At 39.5% G+C, this 20194-nt stretch overlaps 1 protein-coding gene across 2 annotated transcripts; it reads right to left on the bottom strand.

Moving 5' to 3' along the window:
- Positions 1 to 12990: 12990 nt before the first annotated feature.
- Positions 12991 to 20194, bottom strand: DHCR7 (7-dehydrocholesterol reductase). Of its 2 annotated transcripts, none has more exons than XM_064425976.1 (8): positions 20027 to 20194; positions 18989 to 19092; positions 17912 to 18134; positions 17254 to 17344; positions 16389 to 16602; positions 15740 to 15944; positions 15074 to 15205; positions 12991 to 14484 (listed from the first exon to the last, which is right to left on the bottom strand). In XM_064425976.1, the coding sequence occupies exons 2-8, from the start codon at positions 19084 to 19086 to the stop codon at positions 14020 to 14022; spliced, it is 1428 nt and encodes a 475-aa protein (XP_064282046.1). In that variant the 5' UTR covers positions 19087 to 19092; positions 20027 to 20194; the 3' UTR covers positions 12991 to 14019. The 2 variants fall into 2 exon arrangements, with proteins under 2 accessions (XP_064282046.1, XP_064282045.1); XM_064425975.1 differs by lacking the exon at positions 20027 to 20194 and adding an exon at positions 19740 to 19760.

Below are 20194 nucleotides of genomic sequence, written 5' to 3'. Positions count from 1 at the left end.
CAAACATCAAAATGATATAAGAAAAACCAGGAATACAGCCCTGAGAGACACATTGCTCCTCTCCTGTTGGAATCAATGGCTCTTATAGATAATAAAAAATAACTACTGAGACAGTGTGTTGCACACATGGAAGAAAAATAAAATATTCCCTTCATGAAGAGAATAATTACTTATCTCTTTCTCCCATGTTAAATGAGTCCTTAGGTCTTCCTGCACTGTTTTTGTTACTTTTGCTCAAACCAAGGGGTGGGGAAAGGAATGCAGAAGAGGGAATTTTGTTTCTTTCCATTATCCCTACACACCAAAACCACGTTTATGGACTCATCTTTGATTTATAAATCAAATTTCAGTTTCTGTGATCTCAGTTCTTGCCAAAAAGCTTCATGTGTTAGATCTCCTTAGAGCAGCTGTTTTTTCAGTGCTTCTTGCTCTGGACATCTTCCCATTTTCTCAATTATTCCACATTCACATCAACCATCCAAGCAGTAATAAAGCTCCATTGTTCTGCCTGTTACAGAAGCATTCCTGATCAAGAAATCAATTAAATGTATACTTACCCTGTAGCTTTTTGCTATCAATGATGCTATTCATAAGCTGTGTACACAGTGAGCTGCTTCACTGAACATTACTCACCATCAAACAAAGATTAACCCCCCCAAAATCTGCTACAAGTGACAAGTTTCAAAACTTTTTTTTTTTTTTTAATGCAAATTGCATCCTTAAAAGAACATTTACATCACCTCATGGTTTTCTTACATTAAGGACAAACTGCTCTCACACTCTCACTTGTGTAGGAAGTGTCATTTAATAAATAAAGAAATAAAACTGCTTATGTGGGTCAAAAATTTGTCTTAAGAACATAATTCTGAACATCTATCTCTCAACTACCCACGTCCAATACCTTAAAATAACATCTTGACCTCTTTTTCTATTATAAAATTCTGTTCACATATATTCCTAGAATTACAAAATGGTATCAGATTTTTAGTAAATTAAATGAACACAAGAAAATACATTTCTTCTATATTTAGTTCAAATAAAAAGGATGACTTTTTGATCACATAAAACCCCACAAATGCTACAAAGGGATATAAAGCCTGTAACAATACTTCCTTAATATTTTTCTGGCATTTTTAAAAACTGGGTGTATGATTAAAAAAATATTTATTGTTATTATTAACAATAATGTATTGTTTCATATATTTATAAATATATAAGTTTCTTTTATAAATGAAATTTCTTCTTTTTCTCTTAAAAGAAAACTAAAACTAGCAAACACCATCAAAGTCAATGGATTATATTCCTGGAAACAGCAACAGATCTAAAATAAGAATGTAATGAAATCTGAAAGACTTGAAAGGACTTAAGTCTCTTCCAATTTTGTTTTTCATAATTCCGTTGCACAAAATAAACTGGTGTAAGAGATTAGGGGGAGGGGAAGAATCAGAGCCTCTTTGGCTGACTGGATGCGTTACATTAATTTCTTAATATGTGAAGGAGTGGATTACCCCTCTAACAGCAATGGGAAATTAGTTCCTTTATTTCTTCATTAAGACTGTGGGAGGGAAATTAATTTTCTACTCTGGTTTTCAAAATTAATTGAATATATCTTTATTAAAGTGATAAATATGTACACATACTTTTTGGTTGAAAGAATTCTCTAAATTAATCCTAAACAGATGTTTTCACAGCAGCTTGGTAGCACGTGGTCATTTGATATTTTTTTGTTTCACTCTGCAATGTTGTAAAAAACCATGAAAAAAATCCCACATCACCCAGTGTAATAAAGCTGTTTATAGAAAAAAATAATCTGTAAAGAGCCTTTATAATAATGACTAATTTTAGTAGCATTAAATAGCATATTGTTTAATCTTCCCGGCTTCCTACTCTGTATCATTTTTGTTCCTATGCTCTTGCAGGTTTCATCGTGCACTTCGGTGTCTATGCTTTCCAACATAAAGGTATATGCATTAAAAAAGGTTTTGATTGCTTTTACAAGAAACCAGTTTTTAAAAGCATCACCCACCTGGCTTGAAGTTGAGGCAAAGTGCCTTGAGGTGCCTTCTTGTGTGTGTTGTTTCTTGAAGGAATTTACAGAGCATCCAAAAGTTGCTCACTTTCCTTCCTACACCTGCAATTTTTATATCTGTTTGTGTTGTAAATGTATTTCCTGTGGTGTACATATACCATGGCATTGTGATTTTCTTTTATTTAGATTCTTCAGTACTCTTTTGTGCAAAATCAACCATGTCAAAGTGACCTTATGCCAGCAGTATTTTTATTTTGCCTTCCCTTGCATAATTGGTATAATCATTTTTGTAACATTTCTTATACAAAAAGTTAATCATAAGCATTTTTGTAGAGAACTTGGACAGTTCAGCATTGGGAAAAAAACCCCCAAACTACAATGATGACAATGGTGATTCCACCACAGCATAATCTAAGAACTTATAAAGGAAAATCAAATTTGCCAGGCCTTTAAAACCATCACATCCTTCATGTACTTGTGGCCTAGATGCTCAAAAGAGCAAGAAAATTCATAACTGATTAATAACGGAACCCTAAAACTTAATTTTCCTAGTGTACCTTAAAAGCATTTAACAGAGAACAGAATTTCTCATCTCTTGTTCAATGACAATTAAAAGCCTGTCCTGTTCCATGGGGCCTCTGTCTCCCTACACAAATAAGTAAACATGCCCAAAACTCTATCAACACACTGGTTACTTAAATTTCATTCTTAATTCTCAAACTCAAAAATTCTCAAACTCAAAAATTCTCAAACTCAACCATCTTTTGCCTGATTTACTGAATTCTTCTTTTCTTAGAGAAAAATCTAAGAAATAAATCAGAGTACCTTAATTTCTGAAATTGACCTGCAATCACCATAAACCCAAACTCTTGGTATGAAAAGAGAAAGAAGGATACAGTAAACAGTTAAATAATGTGGGGAAATTCGGCTGATGTCCTTACTAGAACTTAATAGGAAGCTCTTTTTTGTTTAGTAAAACAAAAATCTTAATTATGGACACAAAGAGTATAGGGATTAAATGCACAAGATTTATGTTGAACAAAAGCAAGACTGTCTCAAAAACATTCATGCACCATGATTCAACCCTCCTGTTTAATCCATTCCACTGGAATAGCTCAGCTCTTTCACAACTGCCAATCACAAACTTGCAAAATGCACGTGGGAAAAAGGCAGAACAAGTGATTCACTTGTTTATATCATTTACTGCTTGATCACTACTTCATTAAGAAAAAAATTTGAGTGACCCCACAGAGCATCTTCATTAATATGTTAATAATAATTCACAAAAACAAAATAAAACGCATCTTTGTCTAGAGAAACAATTTAATATTAATGCATAGAGATGAAAAACATTTCACCTCTAGCTCCTCTTTAGATAAGCATGAGGAAACACAACAAAAGGAAGTCTGGATAGAAATGAAATAGCAGACAAGATCTCAAATACCTGAGGAAATGAGGCAATGATGAAATAATCCAAGCAAGCATCACCAAAACCCCTGTTCCTTAGAGAAGGAAATGTATGAGCTGCACCACAATTAAGATGGCCCCTTCTGTCGTGGCAGCACCTTCCAATGTGAAAGATTGGAGCCTCTTCCAGATATTTACTGCCGTTTTAATTGCCTCGTGCATTTATGGCAGAGGCTGTAGAAGGCCCTGCCATCCTCCATGTCACACAAATTCCTTCTGTCACAGGCACAGCCAAACCCACCACATTAAGTCCCTTCTCCTAATACATCTTTTTAAATTTAAAAAAAACCAAAATTTCTCCCCAAGATCCAGAAGCAAGGGAACTCCAGAAGACTTTTCACATTCAACTTTTCAATCTCCAGACAAAAAAAGAAGAGGAAATAAAGAATTTTATAGAAAGCATCTTCAAACCACCTTGAGGCAGGGTTCAGTAACTTTCTCCAACACACACCAATAGCTTTGTATGAATGTGACAACATGAAGCTCTCCTCAAGAATAAGTCAATTAATTGCCTGCTGACCTGCCCAGAGTAATACAGATTATGTTCCCAAAAAGGGACTCTCACTAAACATTAGAGTTTGGCATCCACTGTGAAATATTTTGCCTTTGATAGAAATCTCAAGAATTGTATATATACCTGAGATAGAGACCTGAGTCACTAAACTGAATTCTGAAATAACTAAATTCTGCTGGAAACAAGGAGAGAGCCATAAAGAAAAAAGTAACAGAATTTGTACCACTACTCCTTGCTGGAACACTCTTCATAGGAAGACTGCTGAACTAAATTTTTTGCATATTTTTTTAGGCAGAGAGACTGTTTAGGCAGCTTTTCATTACTGATCTTCATAAAATTTTTCTGAAAAACTTCTGTCTAGTCTACAAGTGTTTTTAGAACCATCTTTTACAACACAGCAAAGAATTACTTCATCTTCAACAGAGCAATGTTGGCTTTGCCTTTGCCTCACACGTGTGGAATTCTCTCATTTGGACTAAAACCATCAAAACTTTTGTTTGATGACTTCTTCAAAACCAGTAATACTCACTTTACTCTTTATATGGGTGTAATGTCCTTGGTCATTTACTAGAAACTATAATCAATATAAATCAATATAAAAAAACACCCCAGCACAATATGCAGGAAAAATACATGAAAAACAGTAAAAATGTGATCTATTATGAACCCTAATAACCATTCTATCTGCTTAGATAAAAGCACCTCTCTCAGTTAAAGTTGTCTTCTGTATACCACTGCAAATAAGTTGAATTTTCAAAATTACATGTCTAACAAAAACTTAAAAATCCCTTTTTCACAGTAAGTATTCAAGCAACTCTCCCACAATCACAAACAAGTTCCTTGTGGATCAAGCAAATCCATACCAAATAGAAACTGCCTGTATCACAGCAACAAACTCAAAGTTTACAAATAGACCTCCACAGCCATAACTCTCTCTCCCAGGATTTTTCCTGGGGAAGGCAGTGAGAACTCAGAGCAAGAAGAGAAAACAATTCTTATCTCTATTCACTGCTCCTGTTGCTGGCACATGTGGAATGTGTTATGGGCATTGTTTACCCAAAGTGATTTGTTAATTGGACTCTGCTGATGGTTGTTTGGACTGATTGACCAGTTAGGTCAAATCTGTGTCATGACTGTCTGAAAGGGTCACAAGTTGTTCTTCAGTATTGTATTAGTATAGTAGTAATATAGTGTAATGTAATATATTATAGCTTAATAAAGCATTTGTTCAGCCTTCTGAATCATGGAGCCAGAGCATGTTATTCCCTACATTGGGAGCACCTGCATGGATACACAAGCTCCATTTTGTTAGAAAATTAAACCTTTCCAAGACACAGTTTTGTCTTCTCTGCTTTGATAACAGATGCTCAGCAGGAACATTACAAATTTTAAATGAAAATGCTGCAGGAGAAAGATAAGAGGCCACCACACAGCTCCCTCTACTGCGAGCCAGGAAAGGAAACGGCTGAAGTCCAAGATCTCAATTCCACAGAGAAATGGATTACTGAGGCAAACCAGGGAACACAACAGAAACAGCTAAGGAGCCGAATAGAAACCTCAGAGCTCAGAAAGTTGAGATCAAGTGGAAACATCAGGGCTTGGGCTCTGCTGGAAGACAGTATCACAGAACCAGAGGATGGTGAGGCTGGGAGGAGGTCAGGCACTGAGTGCCTCCCACCCCCAGCAGGGACACTGCTGCCAGCCCTGCAAATCTCCATAAGCAGAGACCCCACAGCCTCTCTGGGCACCCTGTGCCAGTGCCCAGTTGTGGAGTCTTGTTTTTTGTCAGGGTCAGGATTAAAAGTGTGAGATGGTATTTCTTGTTGGGGCTCAGATGTTTATTAGCTTTTATCCATGTTACAGTCTCACAAACTCTGAGTTCTACAGCACTTCACTCTAACAAACTGAAAATGGAGCCATATCTATGTCTACAAGGCCTTTTAAGGATAAACTGTCTGATTAAGAAATGACACCTAAACTATTTTTACTTTTAACCCAATAACCAACCACCCGTGCCCCCCAATGTGGACTTTTTTATCCAATTACACAAAACAACCCTAACCCATGGAGAAGAAGGTGAAGAAGGAGGACCACCGACCATAAAACTTCTATCTTGCTTTATATATATTACTGTATTCTAAACCCTTAAACACTCAGTTTCCCACCATGTGATATCACACACTTCTATTCCAACTCCACACCCACAATCCCAGTTCTGCCATTCCATTTTGGAAGCCTTCTCCATGGCTTCAGGTCAATGCAGTGTTCTCTTGGGGATCAGTGCCTGGCAGCACAGAAAGTCTGAAATTCTCAGCACCCAGGGTTCCAACACCCAGTTTAAAAAAGCACAAGAAAGTTCCCTTACCTTCAGAAGGAAGCTCCAGTGTTTCAGTTTGTACAGTTACCTCTGGCCCTGTCACTGGGCACAGAGCCCGTTCCAGCTCCTTGACATCCTCCCCTCACCGATGAGGCCAAGAGCTTTTGTCCCTGCCCAGTGACCTTAAATACCAAACCCAAACGGGCTCCTTCCACTAATCAAAAAGCAGCTCACCAAAACACAACAAAACTGTGCCAAGAAAAGCCAGAAGCAGATTTTCATCGCGCTGCTAGAATGTTTTGACATTTTTTTACTCTCTATTTGTGTACTCCCATGTATTTGGGAACCAGCTTATGGTGACAGTTTTCCAGAAACCATTTTGTGGAATGCTCACATCAGGACATTTATGTAGAAATCTCACAGCCTAGTAGCCTTTCTCATGGAAAAAAAAATAAAAATTGGTCTTATTAAACTTGCTGCATCTAAAATAATGTTGAGCAAGTGACCATGCAGAATTTTAATCCTGTTAGAGGAGCAGCATTCTCAGTACCTGCAGTGGGAGCTGCCTGCACTGGGCCCACAACTGAAATCAAAATGAGTATTTGTGTCCCCTTCAGCACTGGTGACATTTCTATCCCCTCTCAAATAAATACAAAGGCAACTGTATGTGAAGCTAAGCCCTGAAGGGTTTTTCCTGACCCTCTTTAGGCATTTTTAAATTATTAACTTTCCCATAAAGGTTAGAATATTATGACAGTAGCCAACTTTATTAATTCCATGTATAATTACTTTTGTTATTTATGTGTTATTACAAGTGTCTATGGTTATTTCTGACCAATACAAATTATCTCACAGCCTCGTGGATAATAACCATTTAAATTATGTGTAGGCTTTCCTAAAATATTTTTGAAAAACCATGCCTGAAACTTAAGTTTCATTCTGAAACTTGACAACTGACATTGATCATTAAACCTGTCCCTAAAGTCCTAGTTGTTTTGCTACTAACCCCCTATTTTTTCCCATGTTTTTTGCTTTTCCCCCTACACTGCCATAGGATATTTGTGCCAGAATTTTATTTTTTCAATAGGAAAAAATCACTAGCAGTCTTCTGAACGAGAAAAGCAACAACTTCAGCAGAAATTAATCAGCTAAATTCAATTTTTAATTGTAAAGAATCTAATGATGAACACTTAAAAGACTCCATCATGTCTTGTGGGGATGAAGCACTAGCCTTAGCTAAAAATGAAATTATTTGTGTGTCTGAATTTGAGGCATATTTACTTTTTTAAAGATGTTATAGTAATATTTTAATGTTGGTTCCAAGTAAAGATTTACCTGATAACAGATTTTTCAGACCATACATATATAATTTATTATATATTTTATTAGATATATCTAATAAGCCATAAAAAGTTTATAACTGTTTTATATATCACATATAAGATACATAATAAAATATATGTTTTGTTATATATTAAATATAATATATAATATGTTATATATAACTTTGATATAAAAGTTATATATTTAAAAAAACCTTATTATATCTTTCATTAGACTAACCAATTTAACTGGAAAACCAGGCATTTCTGCAGGAAGTTGTAAAGGACACCAGGGAGTACCCAAAAAAGCAGCTTTTTCAAATATGGCCTGATCTAGAAAAACCATTCCCTCCTCCATGTAGTGTGTGGAATGGGGTACCAGATTTCTCCAAGATACTGATGTGGTTCACTTGCTTGTTGACATGTTTATTGCTGAATATGACAGTCAAAGCCCTTTGATGGTAACTATAGAAAATCAATAATTAAAATCTGTCACATTCAATTACCTCTAGCCAAAACCCATTACTCCTAAATCAAGCTGCCTGGACAAAAATTTAGTTAACAAACATAAGATCTTAAAATAGTTTTGTGTAAAGGACAGATGTAAACCATATGATTCAGGATACCAAATCAACCATTCCAAAGAACAGACCAGATACACACAGCTCCACATATCCTTGATGAGATGATTTGTAATCTTGAATTACACATTTATGTCATTTCATTATCAGATCAACTGATAAATACAGCATGAGAACCTGAACAGTTAGAAATTTATTAGTTGAATTATGGTAGGATATATTTACATCCAAAGTCCTCCTAATCAAAAATCAGTAAAGCACATTGTTCTTTGCTAAACTGAAGTAAATACCTGAATAGTAAAAATGAATACTCCACTATTTATTTCTAGCAAAACAATCAGTATATTCAAAATCAAATGATCAGTGCATAAATATAGATTGTTACCATCTTCCTTTTGTGAGGGATACACAGTCCTGGTTCAAGTCAACAGCACCATATTTAATTTCTCCAACAATATTTTACCAAATATCACAGCAACAAGTGAAGTTCTAAAATACAGGTAAATAAGTGTAGTAGCTGGTATGGCAAATAATTTAAAGTTATTTTTAGAAACATGAGTTATATATTGACCCAATGTTAAAAGCAAGTAATATAATTATTAATTTAATTAATTTCCTATTTTCCACCTTTCCAAATATTTTTAATTATTTATCTACTATACTGTATGCTGGTATTTATCAGGAAAGGCTGATGAAAGTAATATCTTAATTGATGGTTCCATCCTTCTGAGCATCTTCATCACACAGCTTGCTAATGAAAGCTATTTTACCTGAAAAAATACTTCACGAGTAAGAAAGTTACGTGCAAAAGGTACTTACTGCTCTGCCATGCTAAAGACTGCACATACATAGGAAATATTCTATTTAACCTCAGCACTTGCTGCACCCTTTTTTTACTTGTCATAAGCTTTTCTATGATCTCATAACAAACCAGAACTCAGGTACACTTCTAGTTATTACCTACTGCATCATTTTTCACATATCCATTTACCTGCACAGCCACCCTGGGTGAGGATTCACTGCCAGTCCCCAAAAATCACAGAGCTGGAAACTCAGTCTGAGCTCAAAGGGACACACAGGAGAAAGTTCCAATCTCCTCCAAAGCAAAAGACTGCCCTGTCCTGTTCTCCCAGTGCATAACAACTTCACATTTTCTAGCTACATCTCAATAATAAGCAAGCTATGCTGTTTTTGAAAAATCTCCACCACACCTGCACAAGCACCCATGCACACACACACAGAAGACACCAATTTTTTTGCTAAAAGCTGCACAGTCAGAAGCCTTTGGGTAACCACTTGTAGCCACAGCTCTCTTCATAGAGAGCAGGCAGGCACAACTTCCCAAGGATATTTCCTGGAAATCCCAGTGAGGAATCTCAGAGGAAGAGAAAACAATTCTTATCTCTATTCTCTGCTCCTGTTATTTCTGCACATGTGGAATGTGTTATGGAGATTGTTTATCTGAAGGGATTTGGTAATTGGATTCTGGTGTTAGTTGTTAATATTAATTAACCAATCACTCAAAGCTGTGTCCTGGATGTTGGGAGACAGTCGAGAGTTTTCTTTACTATGTAATTTAGTATAGTATCTCTTTGATATAGTATATAAGATAGTGTAATAAAGCAATTGTTCAGCCTTCTGAATCAATGGAGTCAGATGCCAACCATTCCCTGTGTCGGGGGCACCCTGATTTTCCTATAGCCACTGGAGAGTGGTAAAGCTCTGAGGGCCTCTCCCAGCAGAGTCCTGCTGCTGCATTGCTCCTCCACCTTCAGAGCAGGGGTGAGAGCCTGGTTGGGGCTGATCCCTCAGTCTCAGTCCACACCTGGAGCCTTCTCCTCTGATATGGGCAGGGCCAGGGGGTGGGATCACATCCACTGCCCGGAAGGCATACATGAGCAATTCCAAAAGTCTTTTTCCCCCCCTATCAACAGTGACAGACAATGCTGGCATAACACAATGGAGATTACCTGCTATTTGTACAGCAGAGTTTCCTCACACAAAGCTGCTCTTATGACACAAAAGAAGTTCCCACATTGGCATGCAGGTGTTTTACTTACACTTGAATGCACCACAGAGCCCTTGTACATTCATGCCCTTGCTCTGGAGCTGTCAGCAGATATTTCACAGCTGGCACCACCCTCTCTGAGACACTCAGCTAGGAGCTCAGGGTGAGGGTTGAGTAGAGGGGCATGGGACAAAGCTGTAACGCCCTTTACAAAGTAATGGTAGTTTCTCCGGCCTTCCAACCAGTAGCAGCCATGTATTCTTATCTCCTTAGTATTACATAGATAATAAACAATCTATACTGTTTTCCTCTAAAATATTCTAATCTCAGTTCTCCGCTGTGTTATAAGCGCACACACAATCAGAACATGGTTGAGATCTCCACCAGCTAAAAAGCATTAGAGTCATCCCAGCTTGTAAGTTACACGTTCATCAAGTAGCTCTAAATGGCAACGCGTTGATGTCATAAAGTAAATATTTAACTACAGTCATCATTCCTCCAAACAGTTCTCCTGATTTCACACATCAGAAGTTTCTGGTTTTCTCCAGGGAGTTTCTGACCACTTCCACCAGTGTTATCCAATACCCCTCGTTCTGCTCTTTCCTGCTTCTGTATACACAAGTCACTCCAGCACTTAAATAAAGAACGCAATCCAAAGTCACTACTGGACACACACAAGCACAGACACAAATCACTGTCAGCGCCTGGATTTCCTCGTAGCAAAATCATAACACTCGTGTATCCCCAGAGTTTCCTTGATGTGCAGCTTGTAACCCAACCCAGTCTATCCCAAAATTTTTCACATAGTTCATGTTCCCAGCATGCAGTATTTAACAAATCCTTACAGCAAATGTGAAGTACTTCACTGCTTCTATCTCGTCCTTTGGAGAAGCCAAAAGAGCCACAGATCCACGTGCTCAGCCTGGCCTCGGCTCTGGGAAGGAGAGCGATGGGAGCACCTAAATAGGTGCGTGCTGGTGCAAACCAGCCTCAGGCATTTCAGGGAACCATTTCTGCCCCTTTCTAGCCTGTAAGGTTAAGGTTTACCGGCACTGACCCAAAACAAACAAACAAAAAAACCCCAAACAACAAACTGCACCAACAAACCACAAACAAAGCAAAACAGAATAACCATATTATTTTCGCATAGGTAAAATCACTACTGGTCCTTCCACCTGCCTGACACAGAGAGCTTGCTGGAGACAAGGCTCTCTGATACCTGAATGCTTGCTGATAGGTAAAAGCTTGCTTAACCGCTCAGCAGCAGCACCACCACCTCGCTGCCTGCTGAAATTCCGAACGGATCAGGATTCCTCCCAGGTGCAAGGTGCCACCAGAGGCAAGTGTGGCTGGTTTGACAGTGCCAAGTGCCTCCTGCAAACTGACATCAGGAACGTGGGCTGCTGACTTTTCTTTCCCAGGGAAAAAGGTGGGCGTTATTGTCCAGGGGCCAGTGGAATGGAGTGTCCGGCTGCGTGCTGAAATTCTGAATTTCGCAGGATTCCTCCCAGTCCCAAGGTGCCACCCTGAGTGTACTGTGGCTGGTTTGACAGTGCCAAGTGCCTCGTGCAAGACATCAGGAACCTGGTCTGGTGTGTTTTGTTTTCTAGTGCAACTGGCCGGTGTTGGTAACTCTCCATGTGTGGAGACGCGAGTTCTCAGTCCATTTTCAGAAGGCTGGTTTATTATGACATATATATGTTAAAATACTACATTAAAACTATACTAAAAGAACAGAGAAAAGATGGATCAGAAGGCTTGAAGGAACAGGAATAGAATGAATATCAAAATCTTGTGACTGCTCACAGCCTCTACTCAGGTGGCTGTGATTGGTCATGAAGTGAAAACAATCCACCTGGACCAATGGAAGATGCACGTGTTGCATTCCACGGCAGCAGATAGTTATTGTTTACATTCCTTTCCTGGGCCTCCTCAGCTTCCCAGGAGGGAAAAATCCTAAGAAAGATTTTTCATAAAATATCATAGCTACAGGCAGGCTTTGGTGTTCAAGTGCCTGTGGCCTGCTGCCTGCTGAAATTCCGAACCGCGCAGGATCCAGTGCTGACCCAAGTCGCCACCACCTCCAAATTGGGCTTCTTTGAGTGTCTCAAGCTCCTCCTGCAAACTGACACCAGGAACCTGCCTTGGTGAGTTTGGTTTCATAGGGAAAATGGCTGGCTTTAGTGTTCAGGGACCTGTGGTCCTGAGTGGGCCACCAGCTACTGGAATTCCGAACATGTCAGGATTCCTCCCAGACCCAACCTTCCTCTGTTGTATTTGGGTTGACGTCAGATGAAGGAAGGAAGTATGAATTTCACTGCGTTTTCTCATACGGCTCATTTATTATTTTAATTTACTATGTTTTATTAAAATATACTAAATTAAACTACTAAAGAATAGAGAAAGGATATGTACACAATGTTTAAAAGATAATAATGAAAATTGATGCTTTTTTCTAGAGTTCAGACACAGCTTGGCACTGATTGGCCAATGAGTGGAACACTCACACCAGAAACCAATGAAACAATCACCTATTGGTAGGTCATCTCCAAACACATCCCACATGAGTAAAACAGAGGAGAAACAAATGAGATAATTGTTGTTTTCTTTTTCTCTGAGGCTTCTCAGCTTCCCAGGAGAAAAATCCTGGGTGAAGGGTGAATGTGAATGCCACACAGCCCCACACAGCTCCTTGCTCCCTCCTCCACAGTGGTATGGGGAAGGGAATCAGGAAAGGGAGAGAACTCAGGGGTTGAGATAAACAAGGTTTAATAGGTAAAGGAAAAACTGCACACAAACAAAACAAAATAAGGGATCTACTCCCCACTTGCCAGCTGCAGGCAGATGTTCAGACATCTCCAGGAATGCAGGGCTCCATAACATGTAATCGTGACTTGAAATGACAATTACCATCACTCCTGCCATCCCTCACTTCCTTCTTCCTCCAGCTTTGTATGTTGAGCACAATACCATACGGCCTGGGATATTCCTTGGGTTAGCTGGGGACAGCTGTCCTGCCCATGTGTCCCCCAGCTCCTTGTGCTCAACCAGCCGACTCCCTGGTGGGTGGGGTGAGATTAAAAAAAAAAGCCTAGATGCTGTGTTTGTTGTTCAGGAATAGTGACAACATCCCTGTGTTATCAACATTGTCTCAGCTCAAATCCAAAACTGTGCCCACACCAGCTACTAGGAGAAAAAGTAACTCTACTCCAGCCCAAGCAGCTCAGCTCAATAGCTTCACAAAGTCTGGTTTCAGTAGCAAAATAATACTCAGTTGGTCATGTTCCCTATTGTCAGGTGCTTAAAATTGCACTAATTTATGACAGTTGTCACTTTTGTTTCAGATTATAACAATTATTTCAGACAATTTCTTCAGTTCAGTATTTCTACTGTTCATCTCTTGACAAGCAATCAACAACCAAACCTCCTTTGCAGCTGTTCTCAATTGTAGGTTCTGATGGCCACAAGCAGCTGCATCAGAAAACTTTTTTCCTAAAGAGATGACAGAACTCTTTTTGTCTCTCCTGAAGCACTGCAAACTGCTTCCAGAGCCTTGCTACCATCAAGGGTAAGGCCACCTCCCAGCTTTGGGATTTCTCAGGAGTCTCAATACATGCATCTTTTCTTAAACTCCAAGTTAATTTGGAAATGGGGTGATTCAGAGGGGTATTCCAATTAAAATAGTCTTTTAAAAAAATGAGGCAGTTCAGTGCCTCACTTCAGTTACTTTAAACATGATACGTCCTCACATTTATTCTTTTTTCTTTCCCCTGCACTAGCCTTAAAATATCCCAGGTATGAGCCGGTAGGGCACTACAGCAGTGTAGCACTTCCAGTCCTTCCCATACTTGCTGCTACAACGGTGCTCATCCCGAATGCAGCGGTGGGTCAGCAGAATAGTCATGTAAATGATGTAGAAGTAAGGCAGCATGTGCTCAAAGCCACAAGCCAGGCAATAGGCCAGCGAGCCCATCAGGTCTCCCGTGTAGTTGAAATGACGTGCCCAGCCCCAAAATCCTGAGGTCATCAGCTTGCTGTAGTACTTGGTGCCATCCACAGACGTGTAGGAGCACTCAATGTACTCTGGCTTCTTCCCCCAGATCCTGCAGTTGCCATTGGTGCGACGGAACAGGTCCTTCTGGTGGTTGGTCATTCTGAAGATGTAATAACCCAGGAAGCCCAACATCAAGACCCCTACGGCATAAGCTGTGCACAGCTGGACAGGATGGTAAACCAAGTACAGACCCTGGGGAGCACAAAAACAATCAGCCATTTACTTCCAACAGAGGCTCAGCATGCCAGACCAATTCCTTGACTACAGTGATCCTGAAGAGACCAGAAGAAGGGAGTAGAAAAATCTACTGCAATAGTAAAACTGCACAAAACTTTCAGAACACTCTGCATCCCAGAGTTTCCTTCTCTCTTTCTCTCTCCAAAATTGCACTTCTTTGTGAAACACGAGGAGAAAAGTTGCAAGGATGCAAACCAGACAGAAGGAAAAACCCAAGGAACAAAACCCAAACAAACCACCACTAACCAAAAGACCCCCAAGAAGCAGGAATAAAAAGAAAGGGAACTGAAAGGATGTAGGAAAGTATGCAAACACAATTGTCAATGACAGAAACAGGCACAAAAAACAGGCAGGAGAGGAAAAGATGTCAAATCCATGCAGGGACAGGAAGCCTTCCTACAGAATTGTTACAAAGAATGTTGCTATAATTTCTCAACAGTAGGACTACATAGAAACATTTCAGGTACAAATTAAACTGCTAGAAAGAATGTTTCTGGAAAGTTTCACTCCTCTTTGCACAAATACACAGTGTACACATTTTTACCTGCAAAGTATAGAGGTAAGGCAACCAAACACAGTCACCCCAGCCCAAATACCATCCAAAATGATCATGGCAGATATCAATGGTTTTCAAGTACCAGGCTTCATTCCAAAAGAAGTCCAGAACATAAATACCCTGCAACAGAATAATTTCACATTAATAACAGAGCACTGTCACCAGTTACTCTGTTTAACAGCATCAGCTTACTGTCTGTGCTGCCTTGTGATATGATCTCAAAATTCATTGATGTTTTCACGTTAGCACTTCAAAACCAGACATTTCTGAACTCAGATATTGTGTATCCAGGTGGGTTGTATTTATGTGATAGTCGAGAAGAACTATCTCTCTAGACAGATACAGCAATAATAGGATGACTAAGGCAAGTATACAACTCAAGGACAAACACCTGGGAAGTGAACTCACAGCTGACCATGATCTCTCTTCAGCTTAGATTCACAAGGTTACAAAGAGGAGGGACAGAGCTTCTATTGAGCAGGCTTCCATTTACACAGATCAGGGAATAAATCCAAAGAAGTCCCACTGAACTGAATGAGCTTGTTTCAGGCCAGGAAAAAATACCTCAGTTTCATTTCAAGGGAATAGTTTTTTTCTTACTTTCATACTAGCTTATTTCCAAACTTGTTTCTTAATTTCCTCCTCAGAATTTACCTGGAGGACATTGACAAGGATCATGGAGTTTGTCACTTCACCGTACAGCTCCTGTTGTTTGGCAGCAAAGGAAAGGTTGATCAGAGTCCAGGCCACAATCCCAGGGCGCCCATTGAAGAACAGCTTGAAATCAAACCATTTCCCTATTCGAGGGTTAAATTCAATCCCCATCATATAGTCATAGAAGAAGTTGCCAGTGATTTTGCTGTAAAAAAAATTAGAAATGTGTATGGTTATATACAAATACAGGTAATTGCTACTCTGACTAAACAATTCAGATTAATTTGATGCAGCGATAATAAAAACCGTAAAACCATGTAACATTGTGCAAGGTAACACAAACTGACCCAACCAAAGCATTACATTAATATACATAAATTGTAGAATTTCAGAGGTGCCCGAGTTTACTCTTGGTAACACTTCTGAACAGTCTAACTATTTTTAGGATGGGTGTATCTGTGACATTGAGGCTGCCAGACCCATGGTGTGCAGCATGAAACATAGGGGATGGTGCTGGTGAAGCAATGAATCACTGCCATACACTCTCTGTGCCAGTGAAATGTACTTTTTCATACAATTTATATACCTGATTTTTTTTAACAATTTTAATCTGTTACCTAGTATTCTCTCACTACTAAAATCCACATACCAGTCTTTTGCATTGGTAGGGAAAAAGTAGCCTTTGATCATTGCAAAGGTGGACACTGCATATCCCAAGATATTGGCACACCACAGAAGAGAGATCCAGTTGTCAAAAATGATGGTAGGTGAGAAGAAGTGGAAGCAAGAAGCATTTGCAAACCAAAGCACATGGGTAATGATCCAGGCCTGAAGTCCATTTATTTCATATTTATTCACGACACCTAAAATATGAAGAAAAAATTGAGTGTTAGCAACCCTGCATTAATACAGCTTTTAATTAATATGGGTATGCACAGAATACACAGAAGCTCAACCAAGGGCTCATGTAATGACCTCTCTCTCCTCATCGCTCAATTAAATACCTTGAGGCAATTTCCTGAAAGTTCCAATAGACTCTACTGCACCCATTAGGCTTTGTTATGCTGAGTTTTTCTCCTCACAAAGCTGAATTTAGACTTTTCCCACAACTGACTAGAGTGACAAGCCACCAGTAACAGTTCACATCACACATTTTGTCCAAGTCCCTTGGGTTAATGGAGCTTGAGCAGGTAAAATTATCTTGTCAAATACCACCAGTCCACTGACAATTTTAAGTGCTAAAACTATCAACCAGTACTTTTCCATTGCTGGTGTGGTGCCTACCAACAGATCAACAGTTATATTAATTACAAGAGATAGAAATGCTATAACTTATTCTAAAAGATGACCTAGATTGCTTTCTAGTGTTGTTTGAACTGAACATATGAGGAAGGCTAGAGCATTTATGTCCACATTTCCTCTGGTTGCACATGGGTCATTAAAGACTCTAAGAACAGAAATACTATCATTTCAGAAGATTGCATGGTGTGCATGTATTCCAAGGAAGACCTTACCAGCAGGGGTGACAGCACCTTCTTGTACACCTCCCTTATATCCAGGGAGAAATTTATGGCAGAAATCAGGAATGGACACGTACAAAAGCACCTAAAAAAAGAATGTATTCACAGTAAATACAGACAAGACAAACTCCTCAAAACACTATCCCTCACATACATATACCAAATATAACATTTATCTTAAGTTTCTAGTAAGTATTGGGTAAGCCAAAAAAGCAAAAGCTGTTGTGCTTTTAGTCTAGTAATACATCTAAGCTACTCTACAGAGCTCTAAAGATGTATTTCATCTAAGGCTGTCATCCTTTTTTGGTGGGGAGGCAGGACAGTTGGTAACTACATTCAGATCCTTGTCCTTTTATTTTGATTTATTTCTTGTGTATTAATTTAAAACAAATGGGTATTGTTGTTATATAGCTGCTTTTTCTTAAAAACCTCATTAAGGAATATGTCACACAAAGAATATTTCTGTATATTCCCATTATACTTATTTTCCAAGTACATAGGCTTCATTTGGATTCCAAAACACCTTGGAAATTGTGAAACATCAAAGAATAAATGCCAGTGGAACATTCCACCATCCTTTGTGTAAATGGATTCATCCAACAGCTGTGGGAGAAACCAGACACTGCATCCAGATCATAAGTCAATAATGTACCTGGAAAGCAACCCAAAGGGAATAAATGGCAGCAGCCCTATAGGTCAGCATGGGAGTCCTGTTCCAGATGTCAGACAGATGCTTATTCCCTGTCAGCAAGTCCAGGAGTGGATCAGTCAGAGAGCACTGGTACTGGGCACAGGACATGATGAAGTAATACACAATCAGTGGTGCAAACATCAGCAGGAAAAGGATGCTTGCCAAGGAAAACCAGTCCACCTCCCTGTAATCCAAAACAGAGCATTTTGTCTCCCCAGGTTTCAGACAGATGAGTTACATCAGACAATTTTTTCACTGCACCTTCTAGATTTAACTGGATGAAAACTGAAAATGTGTTCAGGGCACAGACATGTCTGGGGGTCAAACAGCCATGAAAAGCTCTGCAAGGAACATTCTTTGCCACAAACTGCTCTAAAACTATGCTAGTTAATCAGAGCAAGAGATTAAATAAAATCTCCCCTCCAAAAACCAGATTATTATTACTGACTTCACATTTTTTGATAGCAATCAGGGCTCTAACTGGTGCCATTCAGTTGGAAGTGATAATGGAATCCCAAGAACGTTATGCAAAGCTTGGAAACTTGGAAAAGACAGACCTCGGACAGCCATGCGTTGAATTTTCTGTGCCACTGTTGCTGTTCCCAGCTGCAGAACAATGCCCTACTGATACCTGCCCAGCTCTTTGGTAACTGGGACATGAGTCATAAATATTGCTACAGCAGAACTTGTCAGCTGGGAATGCCACAGATGCCAGAATGCCTGTTTTCCAAACCTCAGAAAATATTTATTTCCTTGAAGGAACCAGAAATTTTACCAATTTTTATGATTTGCTTTTCTTTTTTGCAAGGAGTGTGTTTTAACACAAAACCGTCTGGCAAACTCTCTGCCTTAAAAAACTTGAAGAGCTCTTCTTCAGCACTTGTTGCTACTGCAAATTACCCATGAACTTTCCAGAGCAGGGCAACACAAAAATCTGTTATTAACAGAAGGAAGTTTAAAAGAAATACAGAATCTCTAAGAGTAAGAATGAAGCAACTGGAAGTACAAGGACTACTTGGGGTCATTGGCTTCTCTCACCATGCTCTTCCCCACTGGCCCTGAGATGCTTTAGCATCATTTTGCATGTTTTGGTGTTTTCTTTCTTCAGCAAGTTTTTTCTCCTGATGGGCTGCCATTATGTCCTGTAGGAAAGAAAATATGAATCCTATTACTCCAGCTGGTTCTCAACAATTCTTATGCCTCTACAAGAGAATCACAAATAAAAGTTACTAACATCTATTATATAGACTTCAGACACAAAATTTAGGGGTGGAGGACAGGAAGCAAAAAAATTTCACCAATTAATTCCCTATGAACTTACATTCAGCAAAACAATCAAAACACTGATGTCAAAGTAATCCATTAAACTTCTTGCTAACTGGAAATTTCTTTTAAGATGCATAGATAATAATTCGCTTATTATTTACACGTAGATGTAAAAGGGAAAAAAATGGTTCACCACATTGTCCTAAACCTTTATAACTTAATTGCCCATTTTAATTTGAGAAATTGATACTGCTGTAACATTATCGGTATGGGACCTTGTCAATTGGATACTTCTGCCCAGAGTTCTTGCTCTATATATGTCATTTACACCACAGAAAACAAGATAAAATCCCATCTAGTAAAAAAATCAGTGGGAACGGAGAATTATTTACTCGGCACTACCTAACTCTCTCTGTAGCTTTCTTTCATTCTGATCAAACACTTCTTATGCTAAAGATCATCATCCTACAGTCGGAGCTATGGACTGACTGTGTGCCTCATCACGGGGAAGCCGATCCTTTACCTGGGCACGGACTGAGCCTGGCCATGCCCTCTGCATCCTCCTCCTCTTGGGCAACCTGTTCCAACGCCTGACCACACCAACAGCAAAAAAAAAAAAAAAAAATACTCTCTCGCATCAAATCCGAATGTCCGCTATTTCGCCTTTAGGCCATTTCCTTTAGTCCTCCCCCGCAGGCTTCTTTTCAGAAGCGATATGGGGGGGAAGACGGCTCGTCGCTCCGCTTTGCCCACAAGACTGGCTCCCTTCCAGGCCTGATCCCAGACACGGTGAGGAAAGAACGCACTCACCTGCGGGGCCGGGGCCGCTCTCTCACCGGGATCACTTTCACCGGGATGTCTCTCACGGGGATCTCTCTCGCCGGGATCTCTCTCACACCGCTCCCCGCAGTCACCCCGGCCGCCACCGCTCCGCCTCTGCCGCACCTGCGGCCCCTCACCGGCACCGGCCCCTCCGGG

The sequence above is a fragment of the Passer domesticus genome, chromosome 6, assembly GCF_036417665.1.
Source record: "Passer domesticus isolate bPasDom1 chromosome 6, bPasDom1.hap1, whole genome shotgun sequence".
In the NCBI taxonomy this organism is placed as follows: domain Eukaryota; kingdom Metazoa; phylum Chordata; class Aves; order Passeriformes; family Passeridae; genus Passer; species Passer domesticus.
This window is presented reverse-complemented; position numbering and strand designations above follow the sequence as displayed.